The sequence below is a fragment of the Thunnus albacares genome, chromosome 5 (genome assembly GCF_914725855.1).
Source record: "Thunnus albacares chromosome 5, fThuAlb1.1, whole genome shotgun sequence".
NCBI classification, from domain to species: Eukaryota; Metazoa; Chordata; class Actinopteri; order Scombriformes; family Scombridae; genus Thunnus; species Thunnus albacares.
The window spans coordinates 19,813,890-19,840,714 of NC_058110.1; the positions used below are offsets into that span (position 1 = coordinate 19,813,890).

Here is a 26,825-nt window from a genome sequence, read left to right on the forward strand (position 1 = left end):
AGACACAATCCTTGATGTATCTGAGCCGCTGATAGCAGAAAAAACCTTCAGTTGAGACAGGTGAACCTCTGAATTCAAAGACAGGTGAACTGGTGCAATGTTTTTTTTAAAAAAAAATTCTCATTCCTTCTCACACAAGTTTCACATTCATAGATATTCATCTGTCTCTCTCAGTCATCTTATAAAGTTTAAGAAGTACGCTGCCACATTACAAGACTGGGCTGAGAGATTGACTTCAAACTCTTTCATTCATTCTAGCCAGGAGAGATGTATGTGTGTTGTGTGTGCATGAGTGTGTGTGTACTTCTGCACATGTAGATTGGATTGCAGCTCTTTGAAGCTATGCCCTTGCCTTCATTAAACACAGTCCTAAAGCCTGGAACAGCTTGCTGGGAATGTGTCGATAGCTCAGACAGACACACACACACACACATACTGCAGTGCCAGTAAAAATGACCAGCGCTCTTTGAAGCCAGTGTCACTGTGCAAAGTGATAAGATGAAAGCTGATCATCCCCCTCAAAGAATCTTGCAAAGTCTCAAGTGCACATTGTGCCGACAAGCATGCACCTAGGAGGAGGGCCAGGAGGGCTTGGCGGGTGCCAAGCTAACTGCTACATGCCACACTTATCAGCTGCTATCTGATTGGACAGAGATTGTAAGCTGCCACTTGGCAATTATAGATTAAAAATGGACAAGATCTTCTGACAAAAAAGGTCCTTTGAAGTTTTGTGGCACACATGGATTCCAGACCCAAACCTTGACAAACAGGTAAACGGGTGAGATTGAAAGAATGCAAGGTAAAATAAGTTTGGACAAATATGTTTCTGAATTTCTGTGTGTGTGTGTGTGTGTGTACGCGCGTGTGTTGTGACTGAATGCTATAAACTAGGAGCAGACCTTTAAGATTATATTGAAACCTACAAAGATGAGACGCACAACACATAATGACCACTGTTTTACACATTTGTTTTCAGTCCTGAGAGTCACAAAGGAAAACAGATTGAACAAGAGAGTAAATGCAGAGAAGAGCACACTGGACCACAAGTAGAGTCTGATTAAAGCCGTTAGGCAAGCTATGAAATGCCACAAGAACACAAATTCTCACAATTTCCTATACATAAACAGGAACAGACATCTATTTACAGCAGTTTGTCTTGCTAATTAAAGCTGCAATTTGTGTGGAAAAGGCAGAGAAAGTAAAAAAAAAAAAAGCTACACTTTAAAACTAATTTTCAGAGTGGACCTTATCAGTGTGAAGTAAACTTCAGGTGAGCTGCTACAACCTGATGAACTGGATTTTAAAATAAATCTTAGTCAAAGGACCCCACACTATTTTACCATTAGCTTGCTGTTTTCAGCTATTTTAAAATGTGATTCATCTGGGGTGCCTTGGCAGCCTACTGGTTAAGATGTGTATCACATAACTGCAAAGTCTGTGGTCCATTGTTGCATATCATACCCCCCTCTCTCTCTAACACTGTTTCAAGTCTCTCTTCACTTTCCACTATCGAATAAAGGCAAAAATACCCCCCCCCCAAAAAAATCATCTTGAAAAATAAAAAGATGATTATCGACAGCTTAGACACAAGCTGTAAAAACTTGAATATGTTTCAACTAATCTTCACAAGAGCAACGGGCAGGAATATGATAAGAAGGCAAACCACACGCTTACTGATTTTATCTCCGAACAACCAACACTAACTGGCCAAAACTGGAACAGAAATCACGCAACGATCTGCCCAACAAACATTATGTGCCATCTTTAGGCTCAGCAAGCCAGAGGAGTCCAGACACCAGAGAGTGCAATCCTGACTCAAAGAGAGTTCATGAACTCTCATAAACACTCACAAACGCACGAATGAGAAACAGGAAAGAGAGAGGACAAAGGAGATTGGTGATGGGAAAAAATATAGGAGGAAAAATGATACAGTGAAAGTAAAAAGAGATAATCCCCGTTCCCTCCCTGTAAAGGCGTGCAGGTAATGATGGAATGGCCTGCTCACACGCATTTAAACAGGGCCTTACCCCAGCACTTTGATACACCTCTCTATAATTGCCTGTGTACCTTTCTGTGCGTGTGTTTAGAGTGTATGTGTGTGCGTAAATGTCTGTGTAAGTGCGCAATGTTGTCTTGTCTGTCAATCTTGCTCATTATGTTTAATCCCAGGGATGACACTCTCAATCCTGTCTGTCAACCTGGGCCTTTGCAGCAGCACTCAGGCAAGGAACTGGGTTTAGCACTTGCTCACTCTCTCCATTTTTCTACACACATACACACACGTACACACACTTGTCAGGTAACGCAAAAAGCAGGTCACAAAAAGAAGAAAGCATTTTTGCTTGGCAAGAAAAGCAAACAACTATCCAACATCTGTACATGTGTGTGTAAATGTGAGACACACACACACACATACAAAGAAAGAGGGAATCAAGCAACAGTTCCTGTGTTTGGAAATTCAAACCTGCCACAAAGAGAATGACTACAAGGAGGCTTACACTGATCACTGAACAGCAACACAGTTTAAAGCCCACAGAAATATCTATAGCTATTCATTATTCTGTTGACTCCCCCTTTTTTCTTCTCATCTCTCCCCTTCTCTTCACTTCTCTCTCTTTTTCTCCCTTTCCTTCTCATCTCTCTCCATTTTCTTTTCCACCAAAAGGGAATCCGAGAAATGTCCACAAAACATCTTTCACCAGTTGTTAATACTGTTTCTGCTTTGCTATGATAAAGTCACGGTATGTTGCCTCATTCCACCCACCAACACACACACATACACACACACACACACACACACGCGCACACACACACACAGACACACACGTACAACAAAGGTGGACCTCATGCAGGCATAAAAACATGCACTCACTTGAAGTTATTTTGGAGGATCAACGCACACAAAGCGGTCGTAGCCCATCTGAACTGCATGAAAGCCCGAAATTGTGAACTCGCTGCTTCATCCAAAATACACAAAATCTAATCAGTATCTCCCCTCTCTGTCTCTCTCTCTCTCTCTGACATCAGTGCATCAGTTGATAATGCATGTGTGTATGTGTGTGCGGTGGTAGGATGAGGCAGACGTAAGGCTGACTGAGCTGACATAACAGCTGACATCACTGATAAAACTGGCCCGCTGTGATCTCAGTACGTGTGTGTCTGCGTGTGTGGTGTTGGACTAACAGGTTGGCAGCAACAACTCAGATCTGGCAACTCCTTAGCTGAACTGGCAATTATTGGCCCTTGTTGACCCTTGGTATTGTGGAGAAATATGCTCTCAGTAGGTGGTGCGTGTATGTGTTACACTTCAAAACCTCCCACAAAATCAATGAGGCCTATCAGTATGAAAATGATGCTGACCAGTGTATTTGAACTTTATTGGTGCACAGAGGCAGTATTTTGCAAAGCCTTTTTAACAGCCAAAGTTATTCTAATTGCCATCTTGAGGGAGCAAATGAAACCTGGGAATTAAGGGGAGAAAGAAACACGACTTGCGCAAGAATAGACACAAAAAAGCATTCATTTGTGGATGGCTTGTTTCCAAGTTCAAAGGGACGGGTTTGTCTGTGTAAATGTGTAAAATGCAAGGGAGTTATTCCTTTGAACGTGCACACACACATATACACGCAAACACACACACATGCACGCACACACACACACACACACGCAAACACATGCACACACATGCACGCACGCACACGCAAACATACACACAAACAAATTACGGCTAAGCCTAGTTATTACCTAAGCAAACAGAGTTAGTCTGAATGGAATGCCTGCTGTGAAACACACAAGTTCCAGACACAAAGCCTTGCGTTTCAAGGGAGGCAGACACACACACACACACGCACGCACACACACACACACACAGTTTCCATGTGCACACACTTTACACACGCACTGTGTGAGAGAAATAACTATGTGTATATGTAATTAGAAGGCAAAAACAAAGCAAACACATGTTTGGGTCTTGTTCTCTGGCCTGCACTTCAGTTCATTTGCACTGCGGTGCAGGAGGTTCTGCTAAGCCATTGTTTTTGGTGCTGCTAAACACATGGTATCTTGCTGGAGTAGCAGGAGGTTCAAGCTGGCCAAGGATGAACACATTCATGTGTGTGTGTGTTGGTGTGTGTAAGTACAGTTGGTTGGGAAATATCATTAGCATTAAACAATAAATACTTTAAATATTGGTTTTTTCTAGAAATGGCTGTTTGAATTGTATTCCCAAAAAGATCTTGACCCATACACATGCACACATGTTGGTTTTCAATTTCAGCAGACAAGCGTTATTGGTTAGGGGCTCTGGCTAATTAGGAGCTATGTTTCACAGCTCTGAAGTATGTGTCACATTTTTGGTGCCTGTTCACAAATTCTTCTTCTAAAATATGAACAAAATGCAAACAAAAGTTTTTCATCGCTTTAAAATTACATTATCAGTTGCAAAACATCCTACTAATGAAACAGATGTCAAACTGTTATTGAATATTGGTTGAATAATTACTCTACATGGCCATCATTTATAAAGAGAGATAAAAACAGAGAGAGAAACAGAGAGAGGGAGGGGGTAGAGAAAGAATGTGGCTGAGGGAGAGGAAAGCTGAGAAATTAAATTGAGACGCAGAAGGGAAAGACAGATCGCGTCCGCTCTGGTATGCCATCTTTACGATCTGTCTGTGAGAGAGCTAGTGAAATTGAACTCAGGTGTAGTGTGATGCCGAAAAAGCCATTTCCCCATTAGGGCTATGGAATCTCACATAAACAAATTACACAAATACTTTCTCTATAAAAGAGAGGGTGAGCGTTCTCTAACTGTGCAGTGAAACCTGAGCGGGGTCTTGTTTATGTGTGTGACAGAGTGTTTACATTGTCCTCTGCTCCCATCCCTTCAGATGGGGAGAACGCCAGGCCTCCGACAGCTCTACTCCTGTCACACTACCTGTCTGTCTCTGGGATTTCTGTTATGGAGAACATGTGCTGGGTCTGTACATGTGTGTGTGTGTCTGCAAGAAATGCCAACCAGTGCTCTGTTCTCATTACGACCAGCTTAACCACTCAGAAGTGAATAGTTCAAGGATGGAAGCCAAGGAAGAAAGAAAAAACAAATGACTACTGGCCATGACTCTGAGCTACCAACTGCCTATGATTATCACTCCTCTATAGCATCACACATTCGTCATAGATATCACAAACCTTTCTTTGTCTTTTTCCTAACCTTTAGCTTATGTAGTAAAAGTTCTACCTGGTAGGTAACTATTGGCACAGCAAGATGTTCTCCCTGATCACAGTCAAGAAGAGATCAAGATGCATTCACCTGCCTCTTCCAAATAGCAAAATAATAAGACTCGCCAACATCTAGGCAATTTCTGAGAGAGGGTGAGATTGACCTTTTATCCAGGAGGTACTGATTTTTTGCCTTTTCATGTTTGCATAAGTGCATGGGAAATGAAAACAAGCAGCATCTGCATGGCTGGCAGTGAGTACAAGGACGGGGTAAATTAAATGTCTGATAAAAACATGGATGATTTTCAACTTGAGGAATGCTAATGTTAGCTGGCTAGCTTATGTTTGCAACCCTGCCCACACTATTTCCTGTCTTGCCCGCTGTTTGCCACAGTGTGCTAGTAAATTTCGCCTTGCCAGTTCTGGTCTGACCGCGGCATAATACAACCGCAGCTTTCGAATGTTGGCCACTGAGCAGTAACACTAGAGCTCAAGCGCAGCACATTTACCCAGCCAATCTTTCCCAACCAGACTGGGGATTCACTCCAAAAACCCTCAAGTCACCAGACCCCTTCTTTAACCTTGAGGCTTTTCTCTGATCATCAGTTCACAGAACTCACTGTAAGATGTAAATGCACACATATCGAGCCAAACATCAAGTACAATAAGCTTTCAGTGGTCCGACTCGTACCTCAGAGGCCTGACCTGATTCATAATCCTGACACCTAGAATGAGTGCGCAGTAAACTGTGATGCTGTTCTGAGATCAGTAGGTAGAGGACCACCCAGCAGTACAGCTAATCCCATAGCTGCAGGGTTGAAGCCTTGCTGCGTACACACTCTGACAGGCTAGGCCACTCCTGGATAGGATATTAGAGTGGAGCGAAAGTACAATGGCACCTATTGATGACTGGTGTTAGGTTTTATCCTGCCATGCTCTACTCTGCTTTTTGTGAGAAGGCATAATCAAGCAAGTCTCTCTTGCTCAGTTACCTCTCTCTCCCACCCTCTGCCAGCTGGTGTACAGTTCACGTTCGACATAGTTTTAATTACAGGTGGGTGATAGCAGCGTTTTTAAAGACCCAGTTGGGTGTCACAGGAAGGTTAATGTGGTTCCTCTGAGAACTCCAATATCGGAGGTTAATGTGTATCATATTCTTAGGCCTTCCATGTCAATACAGTGGAGTCTGAATGAAATACTGCAGCCAGTATTATAATTTCAGTCAAACAGATGAAGCATCAGAGAGCAGTGACATGATACAAATAAAACTACGTATCAAACTTCAATACCTTCTTGGTTCCGCCATATTTGTCTATAGCATATTGTATGGAAAACTGACAATTAAATGTTTGGTCAGATTTGTAATCTTGCACTGATTCATTGATAAGATAGTTGCAGACATAAGTACAATATTTGTAGATTTCACTACTCTACACTTTAACCTCAATATGGGCCATTTTTTTTTGCTCATATTGAGGTTGAAGGGGATGACATGCAAAAAAGTCTCTGGCCAGAGACATAACTCTGTATCAACCCAACAACTCAGTTTTGATAAAGCCCATTGTAATTGACCACTTAGCACCTAAGGTTACTGTGGGCAACCGTCTCCACACTGAGCATCGCTGGCTCGGCAGAAACACAGAGCAGCCCACTGCTGGTTCTGTTTTAGCCCGTCAAACACACTCACATCAAACACACAGCCAGCGGCACTCTACAAGATACAGAGATAGAAAGAGAGAAGAAAAGAAACAGAGAGAGAAATGGAGAGGGAGTGACAGCGATGCACTGATTCAAAGCAACCCCTAAAGTGGAAGCCCGGGGATAAACAACCAATCAGAAAAGGATCGCTGTCTATCCCAATCACAACGCATTCCAATGAGAATCCTCTCCAGACCCAACCAACTAACCCCTGGAGGCATGCACAAAAAATAAGATACATATACACAATGTGACCCAGATACAAAGCAGCATCTTAACTAAGGTACTGACCATGTCTGGCCTTAGCACAACTAAACCCAGAGAGTCTGTATTCAATCTATCCCCACTCTCTATCCCCTCTCTGCACTGTAAATGTTCATTTCTTTGTCTGTCCTGGCGCATACAGTATGTGTGTATGTGTGTGTGTGTGTGTGTGTGTGTGTGTCTGTGTGTGTGTGTTGGGGTGGGGGTCCATGATTCCATTGCAGACAGATGGGATTGGTGTCTGGGCTCATTCCTGGCAAGGGTACCTGTGTTTCAGAGAGAAGACCAAGGAGGATAGTTGCGGGATGCGGGACAAAAGGATGTCAGTATGTGTGTGTGTGTGTGTGTAAGGAGTGTGTGTGCATGACTGTGTGTTTCACTGTGTTTGTTGAGGAGATAGACTTCCTTTGGTCTGGAGTAACAAGAGGACAACATGCTAAGTAACAAGGGTGCAGGGATTTGTGTGTGTGTGTGTGTGTGTGTGAACACAAACAAGTTTGTGCTTGCCTGCTTACAGTATGTGTGTGCGTGAGTGCAGTTGTGTCTCTGCCAGTGTGTGTACACGGTTGCATGAGAGTGTGTGGTTGTATAGATCCCCTCTTGGCAGCGGCAGTGTAAGCTGAGGAGGGTCTTACATGGGCTTTAATCCTGTGCTGAATGTCATCGTACAAGTGTGGCTTTTCCACAGGCCTAGATAAGAGAGAGAGAGAGAGAGAGAAAGAGAGAGAAAGACAGGGAGAGTGAGTTCTACAGCGCATGTGTAAGTTGTATGTATGTGTACATGTGAGTGTAAGTGCAAACATGAACATGTATGGGAAAGACACCCTTGAAACGTGGCCTAACCCATTGGTTCGATGACAAGGATTACAGCATTGACATACAGTAAGCTGTGAGGGACACACAGAGCAGCTACAGCACTAATCTGCTTGTCTGAGCTGATCTAGTGACAGAGAAAGAGGCCACTCTGGCATCCAATTCTAAGGTTTCACTGGAAAATACAACCTGGCTGAAAACACACTGCTCAGCCCAACAAGCTGAGCTGTGTTGGACTAACTTTCGTTAAGGCCAGGGGTTTATACACTTTTTTTCAGTGTGGGGCCCAAATGAGAAGTTTATTCTGTAGCCCTGAGACTCAGGGGCTTTAAAACATTTTACTACCCATGTCATATGGGTACCCTGCAGCAAAAAGGCCTGTGACCCATTTTGGGATTTGAAGCCTAAGTTCAACAAACATTATGCAGGTTTAAAAAGGTCACTGATATAGAATGTCAGTGACTCTTTTGAGGAGGAGAAGGCTATCATAACTAATTACACCGCAAGACATCAATTATGAAGGGAAGTGTTGTTGTTTTGACAAATGGCAACACAGCACATCTCACTTTTTACAAGCTTCCTAGATGTGGACGACCTTCGGGAAAGTGTTGGGCTAGCGTGAGAAATAAACTGCAGCCTACTGTTATACGAGGCCTAATTAGTGGTCAGCCCTTAATGTTGAGTGGCAGTCCAGAGGTTGTTGATGTTATTACAGTAGCTCCGCGATAGCCCATGTTATGAAGCCTCTGCGCTGACTCTGCACTGGGATGACTTTCAGTGAGAGGAAACAGGTAAATTCCTGTTAGTTTTCCTCTTCAATTCTACAAGGAGTGTCCAATAGCAGCTCTGACATTTCTAGAATAGGGAAAGAAAATAGTGAAATTCCTTCTGCTATTACTTATTAAAATACATTTAGTGTTATTTCTCCGCCACAGTGTTTCCATGTGTGTCAATCTTGATCATAAATGTTAGCTTTCTATTAGGCGATTTAAGTGTATGTATGTCTGCATATGTGTGTGTGCAGCGGCCCCGGAGTTGAGGCATCAAAAGTGCTGTATGTTGCAGGGTGTGATATCCTTGGGTGAGTGGTATGATATCACTAGTGATCAAGGGTCACATATAGTAAAGTCAGCAGGTGTGAATCCTCCAGTTTGTAGCAACACCCACCCCTCCCACAGCACCCCCGTATCTAACCCTGCCTCCGAGCAGCAGCCACGTCTATGATTGGCAGCCTAGGGGTGGGTCTATATGTTAAAAACACAGTTTGGAGAACAACAGAAGCCTTACCCAAGACCTGAGGCTGTGTGGTATTTTTAGTGCTTTCAGTGTGTGTGTATGTGTGTGTGTGTGCATGTGTCTATGTGTGTTTGTTAAAAAGAGAGAGAGAGGGGAGCACAGGAAGTCTGAGGAAAATAACAGGTTTAAAGTGAAAAGGCTGTGATTCCCCTTTCTCTGTCTCCAAATCCCTATACTTCCCTCCATCAGTGCCTCTTTGTGGATGTTCAGACTTTCTCTTTGGGATGTAATCCGGCTTGAACAGGGGATCTGACCTCCAGAGCATCCCACTGAGAGTTCCCTTATGCACAATGATTTTGCTCTCTATCTCTCACCCAACCACCCACACATGCATGCACACCCCCCCCCCTCCCCCTCCACACACACACACACACAAACACACACAAATGTTCCCAAGTGGTTCCACAGGTGCGAGTTTCTCCTGAGGGAAGGGCTTTTGTGTGCTGCCATCTCCATAAGCTCACTAAACACCCTTATAATCCTGCCAGGATCTCCCTCTCTATCTTTTTCTCTTTCTCGATCTCTCTTTTACACGTATACACACACACACACACACACACACACACACACACACACACACACACACACACACTAACACACACAATGATCTGCATTTCTAATATTCTTGGTTTCTGTCAGCCAGCCACAAAAATACTTGGATGTATCTTGTGGCAATGGGATTCAAAGAAGCGATGGAGATAACTGATAAAGAGTTAAACGGAGAGAAAAAAAGGAAGGAAAAAGAGGTGAAAAATAGCGACAGCTTGAGGTGTACTGATTTATGACTGTGGGCTGGCTCAGTCAGCACAGGGCTGGCTGAGCCAGCACAAGGAGCAAACCAGAAAGGAGTTTACAGACACAGACTGAATCACACCTGGCTTGTCCAGACAGAGAGGGGAGGGTGAGGCGGTTCAGTAAGAATATTTCATATCGACATACCGTATCCAATAGCTTTGACTGTTTCAATAATGTTTAAAAGACCATGCAAATTTGCATACTGTATATATACTAAAGCAATCAGGATAAGGCATTTTTTGAGGATCAATATTACTTAAAGCTAATCTGAGATTATGAAACTCAGCAAGTGAATCAGTGGTCATAAATGAGAAAACACTATAGTGTAATTTCATTTAAATACCTGAGAAACAAAAATAAATGTGTATTGTCTTCTGGCAGACATGTTTGTGCACTTGAACTGAAACACCCAACAAGTGTTAAATTTTACTAAAGTTAGCTAACAATACTAAACAAGCATGACTGGAAGAAACACTTAACCACCTCATTGTAGCATCATGCTTCACTTATTTAAGATGGTGAGGTCAGAGCACTGAGCAGTACACAAGAAAAAAAGAGGAGACACTGACATCATCTCTTGAATCGGGAAGATCTATGAGACTGTGTGAAAGAGGATTCTTCAAAAAGTGCTGGGACCAAAATTCAAAATGCCCTGTGTCGTTTACTGTTTCTTCTTTGGTTTTTCTCCAAATATATCAATATCTCACAAAAACAATCTGGAACTAAATTGCTGATAAAATGAAATCCTTAAATAATACTACTGTAAAACTCATTTTACAAAGTAACTAAAATAAAAGTAACTAAAATAACCTGGATAGCACTGGATACCATGACTACAGTACCAGCCGCTCAGAATTGCTGCCCCCAGCCGGCTGCCAGCCGGATATATCCATTCTCCATTCAGATACTGTAAGCATAGATGTGTATGGGCCCTGTTATGGACCAGCCAGCAGTTCTAGGCGGCTGCATCTGTAGTGATAATCAGGGTGTTGCACACTTTTTGAAATCAAATTTAATGCTTTTTAAGACCCTTTAAAGACCTTGGCAGAGAACATTTAATACCCTTTCCACAGCAAAACGAATGCACGTTAGGGCTGAACTTTATGTCTGAAATCAATTTGACAATATTAATGGGGATATTTTTGCACGCAATGAACTGTGTCCCACTGTTACACTTTACATTAGTTAATCCTGTTACCTTTGTGAGAGCAGGTGGCAGCCTGTCGAGAACCAATAAAAAAAATTATCACAAAAAGAAAGAGCTGGACTGGACTGAGTCACGACTGCAGACCAAACCATATTTAAATAAGTAAATCCTGTGGGGTACTGAGTCTCAGTATATTTCTCATGCAACTAGGCATCAACTCAAAATTTAAGACCTACCATAATTAAAAAAGACATTAAAAGACTAAAAAGACTTTTGAAGACATTTTATGACCTTAAATTCTGAAAGTCTAATTTAAGACTTTTTAAGGATCCGCGGGAACCCTGATGATGCCCGGGCTCAATGCCCACTGTGGCTGGAAGAGGATGCTGACTTAGGCCATGACCAACGACCAAAGGACAAATCCTATTTTGGTCCGAGTTGGCTGGTTTGGGTGAGAGAAAGATCTATGACTCTAGAAGTGAGCGTTAGAGGAGAGGCCTCTGAATCACCACCAGTGGATAGCAGACCTATAAGGGGGCAGTTGAGCAGAGATGAGACAATCTACTGACTGCCAAGCTCCTCAGATCTGTATTTATTAGCTGTGCTGCCCTCCACCTGCTGTGCTGCCCACATGTAGATTCATTCCGATTAGATGAGCACATGCATTCAAATTTTCACAGCATGGACAAACACTGATGAGTGGGGATTTACCGGTGATCATGGTACTAGAATTACAAAACCAGACTATTAATCTTCGTTCCTGAACATTTGCAGGGATTGTGTGTGTGGCCTTGTCTTAGCGTGTGTAATGAGTGTGTTGTGGGTGGGGAAAGGGAGCTTACTCAGACAAAGTGCCTTATGATCCAAACATCAGGTGTCTAACTGTCCTCTCCTTCACACAACTTCAAGAAAACCACAAAAAAAAACAGGAATAAACTTGCCTGTCTCATAACATTGCCCTTCCTTCCTTTCCTCTCACCACCACCACCTCCTCCTCTGTCTGCTGGGGCTGAAGAAGTGTCTCTGGGTCTTGTCTGTCTACAGCTTCACATCATGACAGTGACAAAGCAACTCTATCACTGCTTTTCATTTGCCTACTTAAATGTAATAATGTGTGTGTCCTTTTTGAAGTTCAATACATCAATTAATCATAATGCCAAAGTATAACTAGAGTAAACAAATGACCAAGGTGATTGGAATGTGTTGTGTTTGTCTTGCCTCCGTTGCACAATGTATTATTGCATAGATGACGTCTTTAATTTGTCTGGCTTAAAAACTAATAATGGGGTTTCAACTGCATTGGTGGTAAAATTTGAGCACTTTTAAGATAAATATTTTGTTATCTTTCAAGAACTACAGAACCCACTAGTCTTAGACATGGTTGTGCTGTCAAAATGTCATGGGAGGTGTCATTTTTGAATGCTAACAACATAATTGTTTTGCCCATGTTTCTCTTCACACACAGACACACAGCACTTTGCACGTTCACAAGAAGAGGGGGGGCGGTTGGAAAATAATCCAGGTGTTGGTTCAGGGTGCATTGAAATAGATACACATACAGCACACTCAGATGTCAGTTCTCAGGTGTTGCTGACTTCTCTCCACTCATGTTAAACCTAGTGGAACAACCTTTGACCTCACAGATTGATGATGCTGACAGCTGGCTGAGGGATGGCCTCGGTCAGACGCCTCTTCTGACCCCCAAACTGTGGTTCACTGGTCACCAAAGAGACACGGCGCAGCACAGCTACACACATGTGCGAAGAGACACCCACAAAACCAAACATTACCCATATGCAAATACAAGCGCGTACTCACACGTGCACACATGCTTACACACAATCATACATACAGGTTGAACTTGAAGAAAGTCAAATTCAAAGCCGACTAAGACCTTTTATGACCAGTGAGAAATGCAATTTTCAAAATACATTCAAGCAAAAAAAAAAAAGTGAAGTAAATGACAACTTCCTATTAAAAACCTAAGTTGAATGTACGGACGTAGTTTACTGTTTTGATGGCATGTGTCATTGTCTTGTTTTGTTTCCTGACTGTACAGAATAGCTTCCTGACAGAGTTGTGTTGAAAACACGGTGCAGATATTTCTTCAGGCGACTTGTGAAAATACATGCCATCAGCCAAGCTAATTAATGCGTGGGGTAATAGCTGTTTATACTGGAGATTCAACCTGGCACACAGAGCAGAAAAAGTGACAGGGCCGGCTCGTCCATTTAAGACGGCAGAATGGCTGAATTCTCTTTGGAGGCCAGTCATGATTTAAAACTTTATGATAATTCAATAAACATGATAAACATGATGTTTAAAGCATTGTTTACTGTTGAAAAATAGGAAATATGAAAGATATGAGAAACAGACATTCAACTGTAAACTGTTATCATTATAGCTATGAAACTGCTGACACAAAGAGGTGATTTAATTTCCCACAAAAAGAAGAGTCATCTCAACTGCTGCAGGCCAAAACTGTTGTGATCTTAGCTGTAGAACTGTGGTTACGGAAAACTAACGTCACCTCTAACAGCCATTATTGAATCACTTCTGGTGCACTGCATTTATGATTTGAAGCTCAATTTCAATTACATAAATCAAGAAATCTACAGAAATGAAAAGAAGACTATATGGCCAAATTTTATTTTGTTTACAAGAAAAAAAAGCATAACCGTTACAAAAAAACTAACTTTTTCAGATTTCTATAGGACCTATGAAAACTTTTAAAGTTTGTGTTTTTTCCTATATTTAATTTCAATACTGGGTTAGCATACAGTAAGGGCAGTGGTGGAAAAACCACTGGAATCCTTTACTGAAGTAAAAGTAGTAATACTACACTATGAAAATACTCCATTAGCAAAAAGTAAAAGTTTTCATGATGGAGAAAAAATGGCCTCTGTAAATGTCGTATTATTTCACACTATATTACTGGATTTAAATTTTTATCATTACTAATGCATTAATGTGTTGAGTGTGAGTCCATTTCAATTATTCTCTAAACTATAGGGTAGTTCAATCTATAAAATGCATCATATTCCATAAGATGATCATATGTTTTGTGTGTAAAATCTTAATCTGTAAGGTAACCAGTAAATATATCTGTCAAATCATTTAAGTGGAGTAAGTTTTATGGACTTATATGATACGTATAAGTACATAAGTAAAGTACAAGTACCTCAAATATGCACTTAAGTACAGTACTTGAGTAAATGTACTTACACTGAGCAAGGTATAATTTAACAAGATAAATCCTGCTTTAAACTTATTTTTGCTCAGCAGGATAAACACATCATAATGGGCTTATCTGTACATAGTGTCCCTATTAGTGTTCCAGTTCCCCACAAAACTCCAGACAGAAAGTAAAGGGGCCACCAGACGCCTCCCACAGGCCACCGCTTGTGGGGGATCTAACCTCTTGTCAACCAGTTCCCTGCTTCCATGGTTGCTGTAGTTGTTTGAGTTCATGAGTTTCATAAGCTGTCAGTTCAGTTTTGGTAGTAAGGAACACTTGGGCTTGAAGGTAGAGCCAAACAGCCAGAGTCTGGCAACTGAGAGACAAGCACGAGCATTTCTGTGACACACTAGCTAAATAGTATTTCAGAATAATAAATCGGATTAAGAATCTGCTGCCCAATCTCACTTTCCCTGAACTCATACTCTACTTTCAGATTTGCTTAAGGCTTGCATACACACATGAGTGGAATACTTACAGACATACACAGTGTAGACACAAACACTGCATTCAGTACAAACACAGCATGGGCAAATGAAAGCCATCTTCTTGACTTGTTTTAACCTGAACAAGGCCTCACTCCTTCCTGCATGCACACACACACATGTACACAAACATATTTCTGTCCCCACTTGGAAAGCCTCTCAGCTTCTTTTCGCTTCATTCAGTACAAATAACTTCACGGTGGGATAAAAGCATAATGTTTCCAGAAAACCTCTTCCCCCCACTCTGCTTCACTCTTCTGGCCCCATGTTCTCTCTCACTTTTTCCTCCAACCCCCTTCTCTTGTGCTCTCTGTCCAAAAGGACATTCTTATTTCATTAAAGGGGGGTCTGGGAGGCCAAGAGGGTAAACAAAACCTCTGTAATCAACAGCAGGACATACACAACCACAATGAGCCAATCAGAGCCCAGTGTTCTCTTAGACAGAACCATAGCTAACCAATCCAAATCCACACCTGGACGCTTACAACTCGAACTTGCCAACTTAAACTCAGCACTTAGGTTTGTGTGGAATTCAAAATGTGGCCTCGCACTGGGAGTCAAGGTTATCCATAAGAAACACCAATCAAAGCAAGCATGCATGCATACAAGGACACTGATACACACACATACACACAGACACACAGATCCCCGGCTATTTGTCTATCAGTGCTGTCATCTCTGTTTGCTCACATTAGGGAGGGCTCACTCAGGGACAGGATATGGGGATTAGGTCTGGCCTTATTGCGCTGTAGCTACACACCGCTAAATGGCTCCCATCTGTTCTCCCATAGAGGATGGCTAATACACGTTAGCTGCGCTCACGTAGTGCACTGCCAGAATAACAGCAGTGGATAGATGAGCAGCACTGATATCGCTAGCCACAACACCACTCTGCGCTAAAGGCTAATGTGCCTGGCTTATTCTATTAGATTGGGATAAGAAGAACTAATACACACCCACACACATTTACACACATGTATACACATGCCATCACGATATCTGATTGGAGATACTGAAGCAGTAGGCTAGTCACGGGTCCAAGTCTAGGTTTACCTTGAAGGAATATACGTTAAAGCAGTGCATGCTAAAATCTGGGGAGAGGTGGAAAGAACAGAAGTGATGGAAAAAGATGGAGAGATGGAAAGAGAGGGAGAAAGGGGGCAGTGTGGTCTGTTTCATTACGGTGAATCCTGACACTGCTGCATTCTCAGCACACATGGACTGGATTATAGGCTATGTGGGCTGCTCCGGCACTGTATAGCTCAGCAATGCTCTCTTGCACACATACACACACTTGCAAACGCACACACAAACATCACGACTAAACACACACAAGCTTTACACTGCAGGAAGACAAACCATTTGCTCACACACAAGCTATAGGACTCTTAATCCCAAAAGCAGTGCTAGGGCAAAGTGCACAACTACTAAGATATTGAGGTTAGAGAGAGAATCTGCTTGTGATGGTCCACCTGTGGATTACTGGGGGAAAAGAATGAGATGCACTGGAAACTATGAGTATACCATGCCTGGTTTTCTCTCTCATTCCCACATAAATACATAAGCACCCTTTTTCTCTACCTTTCTTTCCACGTCTCTCTTTCTCAGTCTCTCATCTCTCACATGTATATTTATAAATCTTTTTTTTTTTCTTTCTGTCTCTCTTTCTCTTACATACACATGTATTAGCTCGGAGCAAAATTTAACCCTCCCTGCACAGACCTCTTTCTGCACGTCTGCGTTCAAAGGCATCTTGAGTCTATGGGGGGGCTTCGATATAAACCCCCCCAAAACAGGAATTATCCTTTATGACTCTGCATTCTTCATTTTATGCTTTTTCAGCTTGCAGCCTAAAAAAAAAAAGCTTCATGACTGTTCTGTGTTGTATTGTAATTAACTACCCCACACACTGGCACACAACAGGGTGGGGTAGCGCGGTAAAATTTTACTATGACTGAAAAAGCAGAGCGCAGAGAGACAGACTCGTCCATCTCTGGTTTTTCTCACTGTGTCGTTTTTATCACCTCTGGACCCTTGTACGCTCGCTTTAGGCTGCTTGGTGTGTATAGATCTAATACCACACAGTTACCTATATGGCCACAGAGTGTGTGCACAGCATGCGGCACAACCAACATATGAGGCTTTAACAGAAAGGCAGCCATAAACCTCTGAATCAACTGAGGCTCTTTACTTGACTGAACTTCATAAGCAATGGGAAAAGGAGCCGGGTTCTATTACACTCTCTTCTGTCAGAGTTGGGTAATGGTGTGGTTATTGTGGTACCATCAATGTTCCCGGCTAATGGTTACTCTAGCCCACTGAAGGCTATTGTGTAGGAGATCATTAAAATATCTGGAGCAGATATACAGTATAGTACTACACCCTGGCAAGGAGTAGATTAACTCTAAAATTGGTAGAAAAATGTGGCAATAGCTGTGCAATAGAAACTCACTGTGAACAAATGGATGCAGGGTTCCCACGGTGATGGCCATCATGCCCATATTCCCTCCTCATCATCCTGAGAGAAAAGGAAGGGAAAAATGTAACCGTCATTATCCATCCATTAATAATTACAGTTTACATGTAGTCAATAATTTAATTTCAAAAGACACCAAAAATTGCATGTATGTGGCTAAAGACGGCTTCCCTTTAAAACCAAGTATTTATTGTACAAACTCCGGCCCAGCGGTTATGTCTTTACAAGTAGAGTCTCATTGCCTATGGTCCTCCTAACCCCCTTTGGGTTTTAATCAAAACAATCCTATTCATGTTCCTCATTCAGAAAAACTATGTATGATATCATGAAATGCTTTCCGCACTGTGATTGTTAGGAACCAATAACTAAACACACAAGGGGTTTCCTTGGGGCTGAAACTGTGCAGACAAGAGCCCTGCTAACAGGGAGGCTAATTCACTCAGACACTAACATTACAATGGTTAGCATGAGCTGGCAGCCCACTATAGCCAAGCCCTTGCCTGCGTAATGCTAAACTAGAGTTCGGCAAAGCAGAGTCTGTGTTAATGCTACACAAGAGCAAAAAACATAAGGGTCTTGGCTGCAGTCCACGGTGACTTTGGGTGGACTGAGTGGTTGTGACAAGCTCGGTAAACTCAGTAGGCTACACCTACAGTAAGCAGCTAAGCTATAGATATAATGGCCTTTCAGTTGAACATGCTAGATGCTAAATGCTAGCATGCAGTGAATGGCTGTGACAGGCCCTGTAAACAGAGCCAGACCTATAACCACTCATTCTGCCAGGTTAAACACACACACAGGCGCGCGCACACACACACATACACACAAACAGGCCAAATACCATGTGCTACTTCTCATAAACTTGAAGCAGGCAGCATGTTAAGGCTTAGAAAAAAGAACAACAACCCAAAAGAAAAGGTTGTATAATTCTGACTCTGATAAACACTTTATGGCTGTTTTCTGTTTCCTTCCGAGGTTGCTGCCAAGTATCTGGCGGTGGTGCTGGCATGGCTAAATGAGAACAACATGGACACAACATGCCCGTCATACTGCACACACTCCATGCTGAGACACAGACCTGGAGAACATCTCATGAGGCTAAATCCACTTCCTATGCTTGTCTCCTACAATTAGATTTCACCTGTTCTTCTGAAGTCCATCACAGATTAAGTAGAGGACAGGGAGCATAGTTAGAGGATTGGGATGGACCCACTAACTGTCTGTACCAATGAGCTTTGAATGACATGTGGTTTGGCTGTATGGACAACCTACTCCAGTGCATGCATTTATGCTTACATGTCTTGAATGTGCCAGCTGGGTGTGCATGTGATGTGTATGTGAGCAAATGCAAATGCAATAAAATAAATAAATTAAAAAAATGCAATGTGTGGTTGCTCTCATGTTATTCATGGCACTAGCTGAATCTTGGAAATCCATTGTGGTCTCCGGGGTGAGCATGCAGACCCTCTTCATCATCATTATCATTATCATCATCAATCATCCTTCTAGTGGCGTTCCTGGACCCAGCAATGCACTGAACCACCGGCCTGGCCGCACTCAATATTACATTTGCAATGGGAAAGATGGAAGGAGAGAAGGGACCGAAGGGATTAATGAAAGAGACAGGGAGACGTGGAGAGAGGTGGGTGGGAAGAAAATACACCCGGAAGAACTGTGATGTTAAAGGAGTAAAAAAAAAAAAGAGGGGGAAGAGGCATGATAAAACAAAATGAGTGGCAAAAAAAGTGTAAAAGTAAAGAAAGCAAGATGGAGAAGAGACAAAATAATAGAGAGGAAAGGGAGGGAAACACAGAACAAAGTGTTGAAGAAAAACAAATAGAGTAATTAATCACATTTAGATGAAAGAAGGAGATTAAAGGAGATGTGGAGTCCTGTGTTTGGAGGGAAAACAGTCTCAATTCAGGGACTTTAGTGACATCCAGACTGTGTGACCTGACATACCCCATCAACACTGCACACACACACACACACACGCAGACAAACACACACCTCGGGGCCCTTGCCCTGACCTCTGCTGAACTTCCCCATGAGGTCAAAGATCAAATATGAGGGAAAGCCATGAGGTGAGACTGACCTCTGCCAACAGGGTCTGTTGTTTGTTGTTTTTGAAGTGTGTGTGCTTGACACAAGAGGAAGAGCTACAGAGAAAAAACTTGCCAAAATAATAATCTGTTTAGCTGTAGCTTATGGACAGAAGGGGGTGACGACATCTTGATACACATCATTGATATAGACATTTTGTTCCCATGCCTGGTGTCAGCATACTTGGCTAGATCTAAGTCATTTGCAAAACGACACTTTTGTATACAGTGTCTTTCTTTTCATTTTTCCTCAAACGCATGTAACGCGTGAACTGTCACAGTTGCCTTTTATAGACATAAAAATTCAACTTTTAAGAGTATAATTCAGCCAATCAACACAGATTTATGAGTTATTTTGTTATTCCCTACATTCTTAACAATATTTCCCAGCAACCCTAATAATACTTTCTTTGCTAGGCTTTTTCAGTCCAACTTGAAAAGTTGAAATATCACTTGGAGAGAGCTACTGTTTCATATGTCAAACACTATAAACATTGCTGCAGTAAAACAGTACTGGGTAGCCATACTGCAGGAAAGATATTTATAAGTGAAAAGTAAAAGGGGTAATGTGTGATACTAAAAAGTGACCCCCTGCAGCTCACAGTTTAATATGAAGCCTGCCATGGTTACAAGTATTCTGCAATACAATAGAACAATGCAGAGACTTAATGGCTCGATAATATTATTTTAGCAATTTAGATATGAAACATAACATAACATAACCTATAACTACACAGCAAGAATTTAGAAGTGGTCCTTATGGGATTATAAAGTGGTTTTAAGTGTTAAGCTATGTTCCATGTGATCAGTTTCCTCACTCTTAATGTTCATATACTAAAGTGTGAATGCCATAAATATCTTAAAATTAGATGCAGATTCATTCTTTAGTTGAGAAAAAGGATGCAAATGTTCATAAATAATTCAAAAATATACCCTACTGTAATATACTGTATAACTCAAGTGTGTCTGAGATTCTTGAGTGAAAAGTGTGCATATGGATGTCAGTCAACACCAGACCCTCACATTCTTTTAGGAATCAAAAATAGAGTCCTCACACAGATGTAAACTGGCTTAAAGAATATTAAAACCAGCCATGCTGTCTTCTTACCTACAGCTAAGCATGGGGTGATGCATGGACGGGATTGTGTGCTTGTATGCACGTGCGCGTGTTTGGAAGGTATTAAGTGGAGGGAATCCCCAGTGCATGTTTGACTCCAATTTAGACAGCAGTTTCAGAGACATTCTAGAAACATGTAATAGTGCATATCTGATAGAACAGATGTGGGAATTTAGACTCGAGTGGAAATCCCCAAGTATTTGTCTTAAACCCTCAAACAAATACACACGCATTTCATCTTTATAATTTGGAATCCCCCCCCAATTGCAGCCTCTTGACAACAATAGAGCTGGGATGCATTTAAATAACTAGAAGCTTTTATCAGCTAATGGAAAGACAGTGAAATCATCTCTGTCATTCTTTGAAAACTGCTTTCTCCCGATAGCAATATCATCTGGTTACATAGTGTCAACAAAGACTCAGGTGTGCATCTCCAAATGTGCGTATATATATACACACACACACACATATACAAGCATGCACATGCCTACGCCATGCACACAAGCACTTTGTGCTGATAACAATAACAGTTTGTTCTTCTTCAGCTGTCTTCAAACAGACACATTAAGTCTGTCCTCAGGGCAGTCTGGATATGATACTCAGACAAGACTGAATATGATACTCAAAAGGAGCTCGTATGAGAGATGAATGATATATAAACTAATCTCGCATACAGATCCCATCGATCATAAATGCTCATTTGGCAGCTCTCCCCTTCAGGCCCCTTATCTAAATGATATGAATAACTCTGACTTGGCAGGAAGTATCGGGGTTGAGGGAGAAGAGACAGGGGAAATTTTGTGCTGCCTGGTCTGACCACAGCTGACTGGTGGCAGCGCTGACAAATATGAAATTGCATCAACTTTAAAAGCATGAAGATGAGAGCCCGCAACATGTCAACTTGTGTAAACAAGCACAGGCTTTAAACTGGTTGGCTGGCGGTTGAAAGTGTGCCTTTGTGTGTGTGTGTGTGTGCGTGTGTACATTTATATTGACCTGGTCCATAGGGGGTCTGTGGTTGGCATGGGGGGGCCCTCTCGGCAGGCTTCGGTGATGCACATTTGCTGGATGCAAGTGGTGAGAATGGTGAGGATGATGCTGGGGGTGGATGTGATCTTCCTCATAGTTATCCGCTATCATCTTCATTCTGCTCTGAGTCTGCAAAAAAAGGAGATAAACAAGAAACTCTGTAATGTATAATTATAACATGCGTAGACTAGGCCATTCATTACCCCAACACTGCTTATTTGTTCCTTGAAAATGTTCTCGGGGTCTGATTAGGCAGAAGGAATCTTGGTTAGTGGGAAAGCATCAAAGATGATAAAAACAGTGCCGCTAACGACACTTGACAGGTCATAAATTGAGTGAGTCGGAGTGCCTGATGAAAATATCGTAAGGCTGTCAAATGTCAACCATATTGCAGATTATCATTTAATTGGATTAGACAAATCATAGTAAGAACAGTTAGTGAGTGTTTCATGTAGCCTAAGGCCACAGGCGTTCTGGCCCGAGTGAAGCACTCACATTTTAGATGTCATTGATTAAAATTACACACAAATATGCATCTTTCTGCATGCCTGTAAATGGGCAAGTATGACTGTGTGTCCTTTGTTTGTATGTGTGTGTGTGTCGGCGCATCTGTGTGAGTGTTTGTGGAAGAGGCTGTCATACTGCCAACATCATTGCTTTGGAGAAAGATAACAGCCTAGGCTGACTAACATTAACAATCAGCTTAACTTCAGTGAGGCCAGCTGTCTGGGAGATAGACAGAGACAGAGTGGGTGCAGATGTATTGACAGGCTCAGCTTTATTCCCTTAACTACAGATAGTCCCCCTGAGGGCGGACATGACTGAAGAACAGGAGGTGGGATTGTGTATGGGATGAAGATGATTCGAAGGAAATATATGCACAAACCTCTCTTCCAAAATGTTGCGGCTTGTCTTGTTTAAATGAAAGACAGCCATGGTAGTAAGAGACAGAAAGCCTGAGTCAGCTGCGAAGATAGGAGGGAGATGCGGCCTGGGGACATTGCCGCTGAGATAAGGAGCTAAGGCCTAATGACTGAGGAAATGAGCCAGTCAGGATCACAGGAGAGGATGTGGCTGGTATTAAAGAGGTTAGCAATTAGCTTAAATTGGAGAAGAGCTACTTAGATAAGGCGAGAACACTGACACCCTGGCGAGAGGGAAAGAAAGAGAGAGAGATAAAGATGAAGAGTGAGGAAGGCTCAGACAGACACCAGACCAGTGTTTAGAGCAGTTAAAGGCTAGGTTGAGGTGTACGGCCCTCCTTGACCTCAGGTGTTCACACTAGCAGGTGCGGCTGGGTGGGGTTGGGCCGGCCTCAATGCAACAGTTACAGAGCTGACACCTGTCATTGAGGACAAGGACAATTACTATCATATACAGTACCATGCAGCTGATGAATCCACTGTACTGCTTCAATTGTGTAGGTGCTTCCATCTAGACTTTTCTACTGTACAGTGCTAAATACTATAGTTGAACTGTCATGGAGAAATATTTTCAGAGGGTGGCATAGGGTCAAAAAAGCTTTGTCCTTGCTGCTGATCTAGTAAGAACCACATTACTTATTCCTGTTCATCCAATTACAACAATATTGAGTAGCATAAGAAGCCAAAAGTGCGCATGTGTGTGTATGTGCGTGTATTTCATATTTAATGACTGAGACACAAACACAAATCAATGAAGTGATGAGTTGCTTCTGGAAGAGTCTGATTGTGTGGTCAGGATTAGGGTTGGGAACCGAAAACCAATTCCAAATTAGAAGCGAATCTAATTTGGTGATAACCCTTTATTATTGCAAACAAGGGCTATATATCTGCAAGGACATGGCTATCTGCCAGGACCTGTCTATGTCTTGCATCAACGCAACAGTGTGTTGATTTGTTCAGATATGAGCGTGCATGGCTAACATCACAACAGTAGTGAAAGATGGACTGTGGTAAAAGTTCAGAAGTGTGGCTTTGCTTTATTAAAGAAAACAACACGGCGAAGTGCAATGCATGTGGGAAGCTAATTAGCTGTAAGTTAGGTTCATGGCTGAACGATTTTGAAAAAATATCTAATTTGACTGATATTGCAATTGCAATCCGATTTGCAATATTAGAGGGAACGATAAATTTTACATCTTCATTCTCATTTTCATTGAAAAACATATTAAAGTCCAGATGAAACGGCATTTCGAGAGTATCTAACTTACGTATCGTGACATATTTCCGAGTGAAACAGGATAGACAGGCAGGACATAATGTTGGGAGAAATTTGATTTGAATGTTGAAAAGTGGGTGTGTCGTAATGGATCTTGGCTCTGTGCTGCTAAAAGTTAAAGATTGATTGATGGGTGAATGTCATGATATTATTGATTGAAATTGGTTGGTTCATGGCAATGTAAGCACGTTATATTTTGTTTTACAAGAAGAAAACATGAGTGGATTTTGATTTTTTTGGGGGGTGCATATATTGTTATTGTTGAAAAATATGACAAGGATGTAATCTAAAATGGTTTTGAAGGCAATTTTCATTTCATCTTGACTTTAAAGTGATTATTGTGTGATTTTTGTGGGGATCTGTACCAAACAAAGATGTTTTGCTAAATCTGTAGAATATGAGGCCAGGACATCTCTGCAGCACAACAGTATTTAATTTAAAATGGTATTTTGACAAACATTTCACCTTTAACAAATATTGCAGATATTTATTGTTCAGCCTTAGTCAGGTTTCACAGTAAATATGATCAAACATTTCAGGCAGCACAGTGTCAATCTGAAAGAATGTTCAGTGTTTGATGTCTTGTGGTCTCCAAGCTCAAGTGTGTCATCAGCCAGCGCCTTGTGAGAACCTCCAGTAGAGCTAGAGATATCAAGCCATGACACACTGTTCTCTTTAGCAACAAAGGGAAGACCGAGGAGTGACAAATACCACAGTGTCCACAAGAAAAAGTATGAGCTAACTGTTAAAAATACTTTGAATTTACTTATTTTAATGAAACAATAAAAGTCAAAGTGAATATTTACAAAAATAAAGATATTTTTGTTATGTAAACATTTGATCTCTTTTTTTTTTACCATATTGGAATTGAAACTGGGAATCGATAAGAACCAGAATCAGAATCAGAATCGATAAAATTCAAACAATACCCAACCCTAGTCAGGATACCCCACATTTGGCTATCCAGTTCATTCAAACAGACAGGCACACATGTGGAAATGCACACACATACTCTCTTCTTACAGACATTTTCCTGTGTGCATGTACAAATTAGGTGTGTGCATATAAAATGTAGTGGAATGTGTGTCTTTTAATTAGTGTTAATTAGTGGTTTTGCAGAGTAAACAGCTCTATAATGGCCTCCAGACTGCCTGTACATCAGGCAGCCTGGAATGGGCACAGGTGGCACTACTGAGGAAGAGTAGAGCAAGGTAGAGGAAAGGAGAAGAGAGGAGAGGAGAGGAGAGGAGAGGAGAGGAGAGGAGAGGAGAGGAAAGGAGAGGGGAGGGGAGGAGAGGAGAGGAGAGAAGGGAGGGGAGGAGAGGAAAAGAGAGGGAAGGGGAGGGGAGGAGAGGACAGGAAGAATCCATTATGGTTAGAGAAGTCATTGAAGACATTGGCATCTCATACCATAACACATTTTTCCTATACTGTATGTCTGTCTGTGTCTGCATGTGTATCAAAGTGCAGTGGCTGGCGTAACATGGCAGTGATGATCCCTCTGCTGTGCTCGCAGCTGCATCCAAACCTCAATTCGAGCCCTCTGTAAATCATAAGCCTGTCCTGATTAGAGCAGAGTTTTATTAACACATATGGACACAGAAGGCTGACAAGACAGGCCTTAAACGCAAAGGCAGATGGGGAAAGTCTGCACAATCTTCACAACACTTTCTTTATTCTTTATTTCTTTGATCCGGTCTGTGTGTGTGTGTGTGTGTGTGTGTGTGTGTGTGTGTGTGTGTGTGTGTGCAACATTGCTAGGCTATCCCAGTAAAAATTGAGTAACACAGTGACCCAGCTCTAAGCAGGCAGATTATTTTACATAAGCCTGTGTCTATGGCACACATATGAGAACACAAAATCCATCTTTTCAGCATAGAGGGAGGATGGATGTTCAAGTGTGTCCAAAAAGAAAGGGAGAGAGTGAGACAGAGAGGCAAGAGAGAGGCAAAGTCACTGAAAATGACACACCATTGAGATTTACAAATTAATCTTTTCTCAGCTTCAAAGCACCAGAGACGTTTGGCCATCCATCACTAGGATGGGACCACTCCGAGAATTCCCACATGGGGACACATTTGTTCTGACTCTCTCCTCAGGAAGTCTAAACACTACACTTTTCATGTGTGTGTTAGTGTGAGTGTGTGGCTCGCCCTCAAAGGCTAGCAAACTGTCTGAGAAAGGAAAGTTTATCTTAGACCGCCTGCTTTATGAACACACACACACACAAACACACACGATGTTCCAAAAATGGGATGTGGGGAGGTCAGATAGGGCACTGCTATCTGTAAATCTATCTGCTGTCTCCAGATCAGCTTTCTCCTAAGAGACTCTGAGTCCCATAATTCTTTGGCATTTCCTGGTCAGTTTCCTTCCGCCATTGGCTGTTGAGGACCTGAGGAAGGCAACCTATCCTAATATGTGTGTCAATGGGTCAGAAGACAGAGAGCGGGTGTGTGTCACGTTGAACAACATAACCTCCAGAGAGCTCATTCTATGGAATGAAAGGAACCCAAGTAGTGTGAGGACTCCCTATAGGAATTACTTACCTTACAACCTCCTACACATGAATAGTTTACAAAGTCCCATACTTTTATAGCCCTAGTGCTAGGTGGCCATAACACTGCCTGGTATACCTTTGCACTTAGCGGTAGTATTTACATGATTTTACATGCATGTGTGCCTTTTCAGAAGCCAGGTATGCATGTCTGGGAAAGAGGAGACAAAGAAAAAAAATCTGTGTAATTGCTGCCCACTCTTCTCCCATCCCTTCCTTCTTTTCTTCTCCTCTTTTCCCTTTTCTTCTCCACTCCTCTACCCCAGGCCCAGAGGCAACATCATTGCAATTAGAGCTCATCACATCATCAGGTGCACACTAACTGCTGGTTACCCAACGGGAAAACATGACGCATCCAATGGCGATAAACAGATAATAGGCTTTCCTTG

At 42.0% G+C, this 26,825-nt stretch overlaps 1 protein-coding gene across 10 annotated transcripts in view; it reads right to left on the reverse strand.

Moving 5' to 3' along the window:
• Window positions 1-26,825, reverse strand: part of LOC122982584 (ERC protein 2-like) — a 156,735-nt gene that overhangs the window by 17,809 nt on the left and 112,101 nt on the right. For 9 of the 10 annotated variants that reach the window (XM_044351980.1, XM_044351985.1, XM_044351983.1 and 6 more), the window contains 2 exons: window positions 21,648-21,809; window positions 17,409-17,474 (listed from right to left, as the gene is read on the reverse strand). In XM_044351980.1, the coding sequence (XP_044207915.1) occupies window positions 17,448-17,474; window positions 21,648-21,809 (189 nt within the window). In that variant the 3' untranslated portion in view covers window positions 17,409-17,447. Of the gene's footprint in view, window positions 1-7,817; window positions 7,873-17,408; window positions 17,475-21,647; window positions 21,810-26,825 lie in introns of all 10 variants that reach the window. The other variant, XR_006403498.1, reaches the window with a different exon arrangement.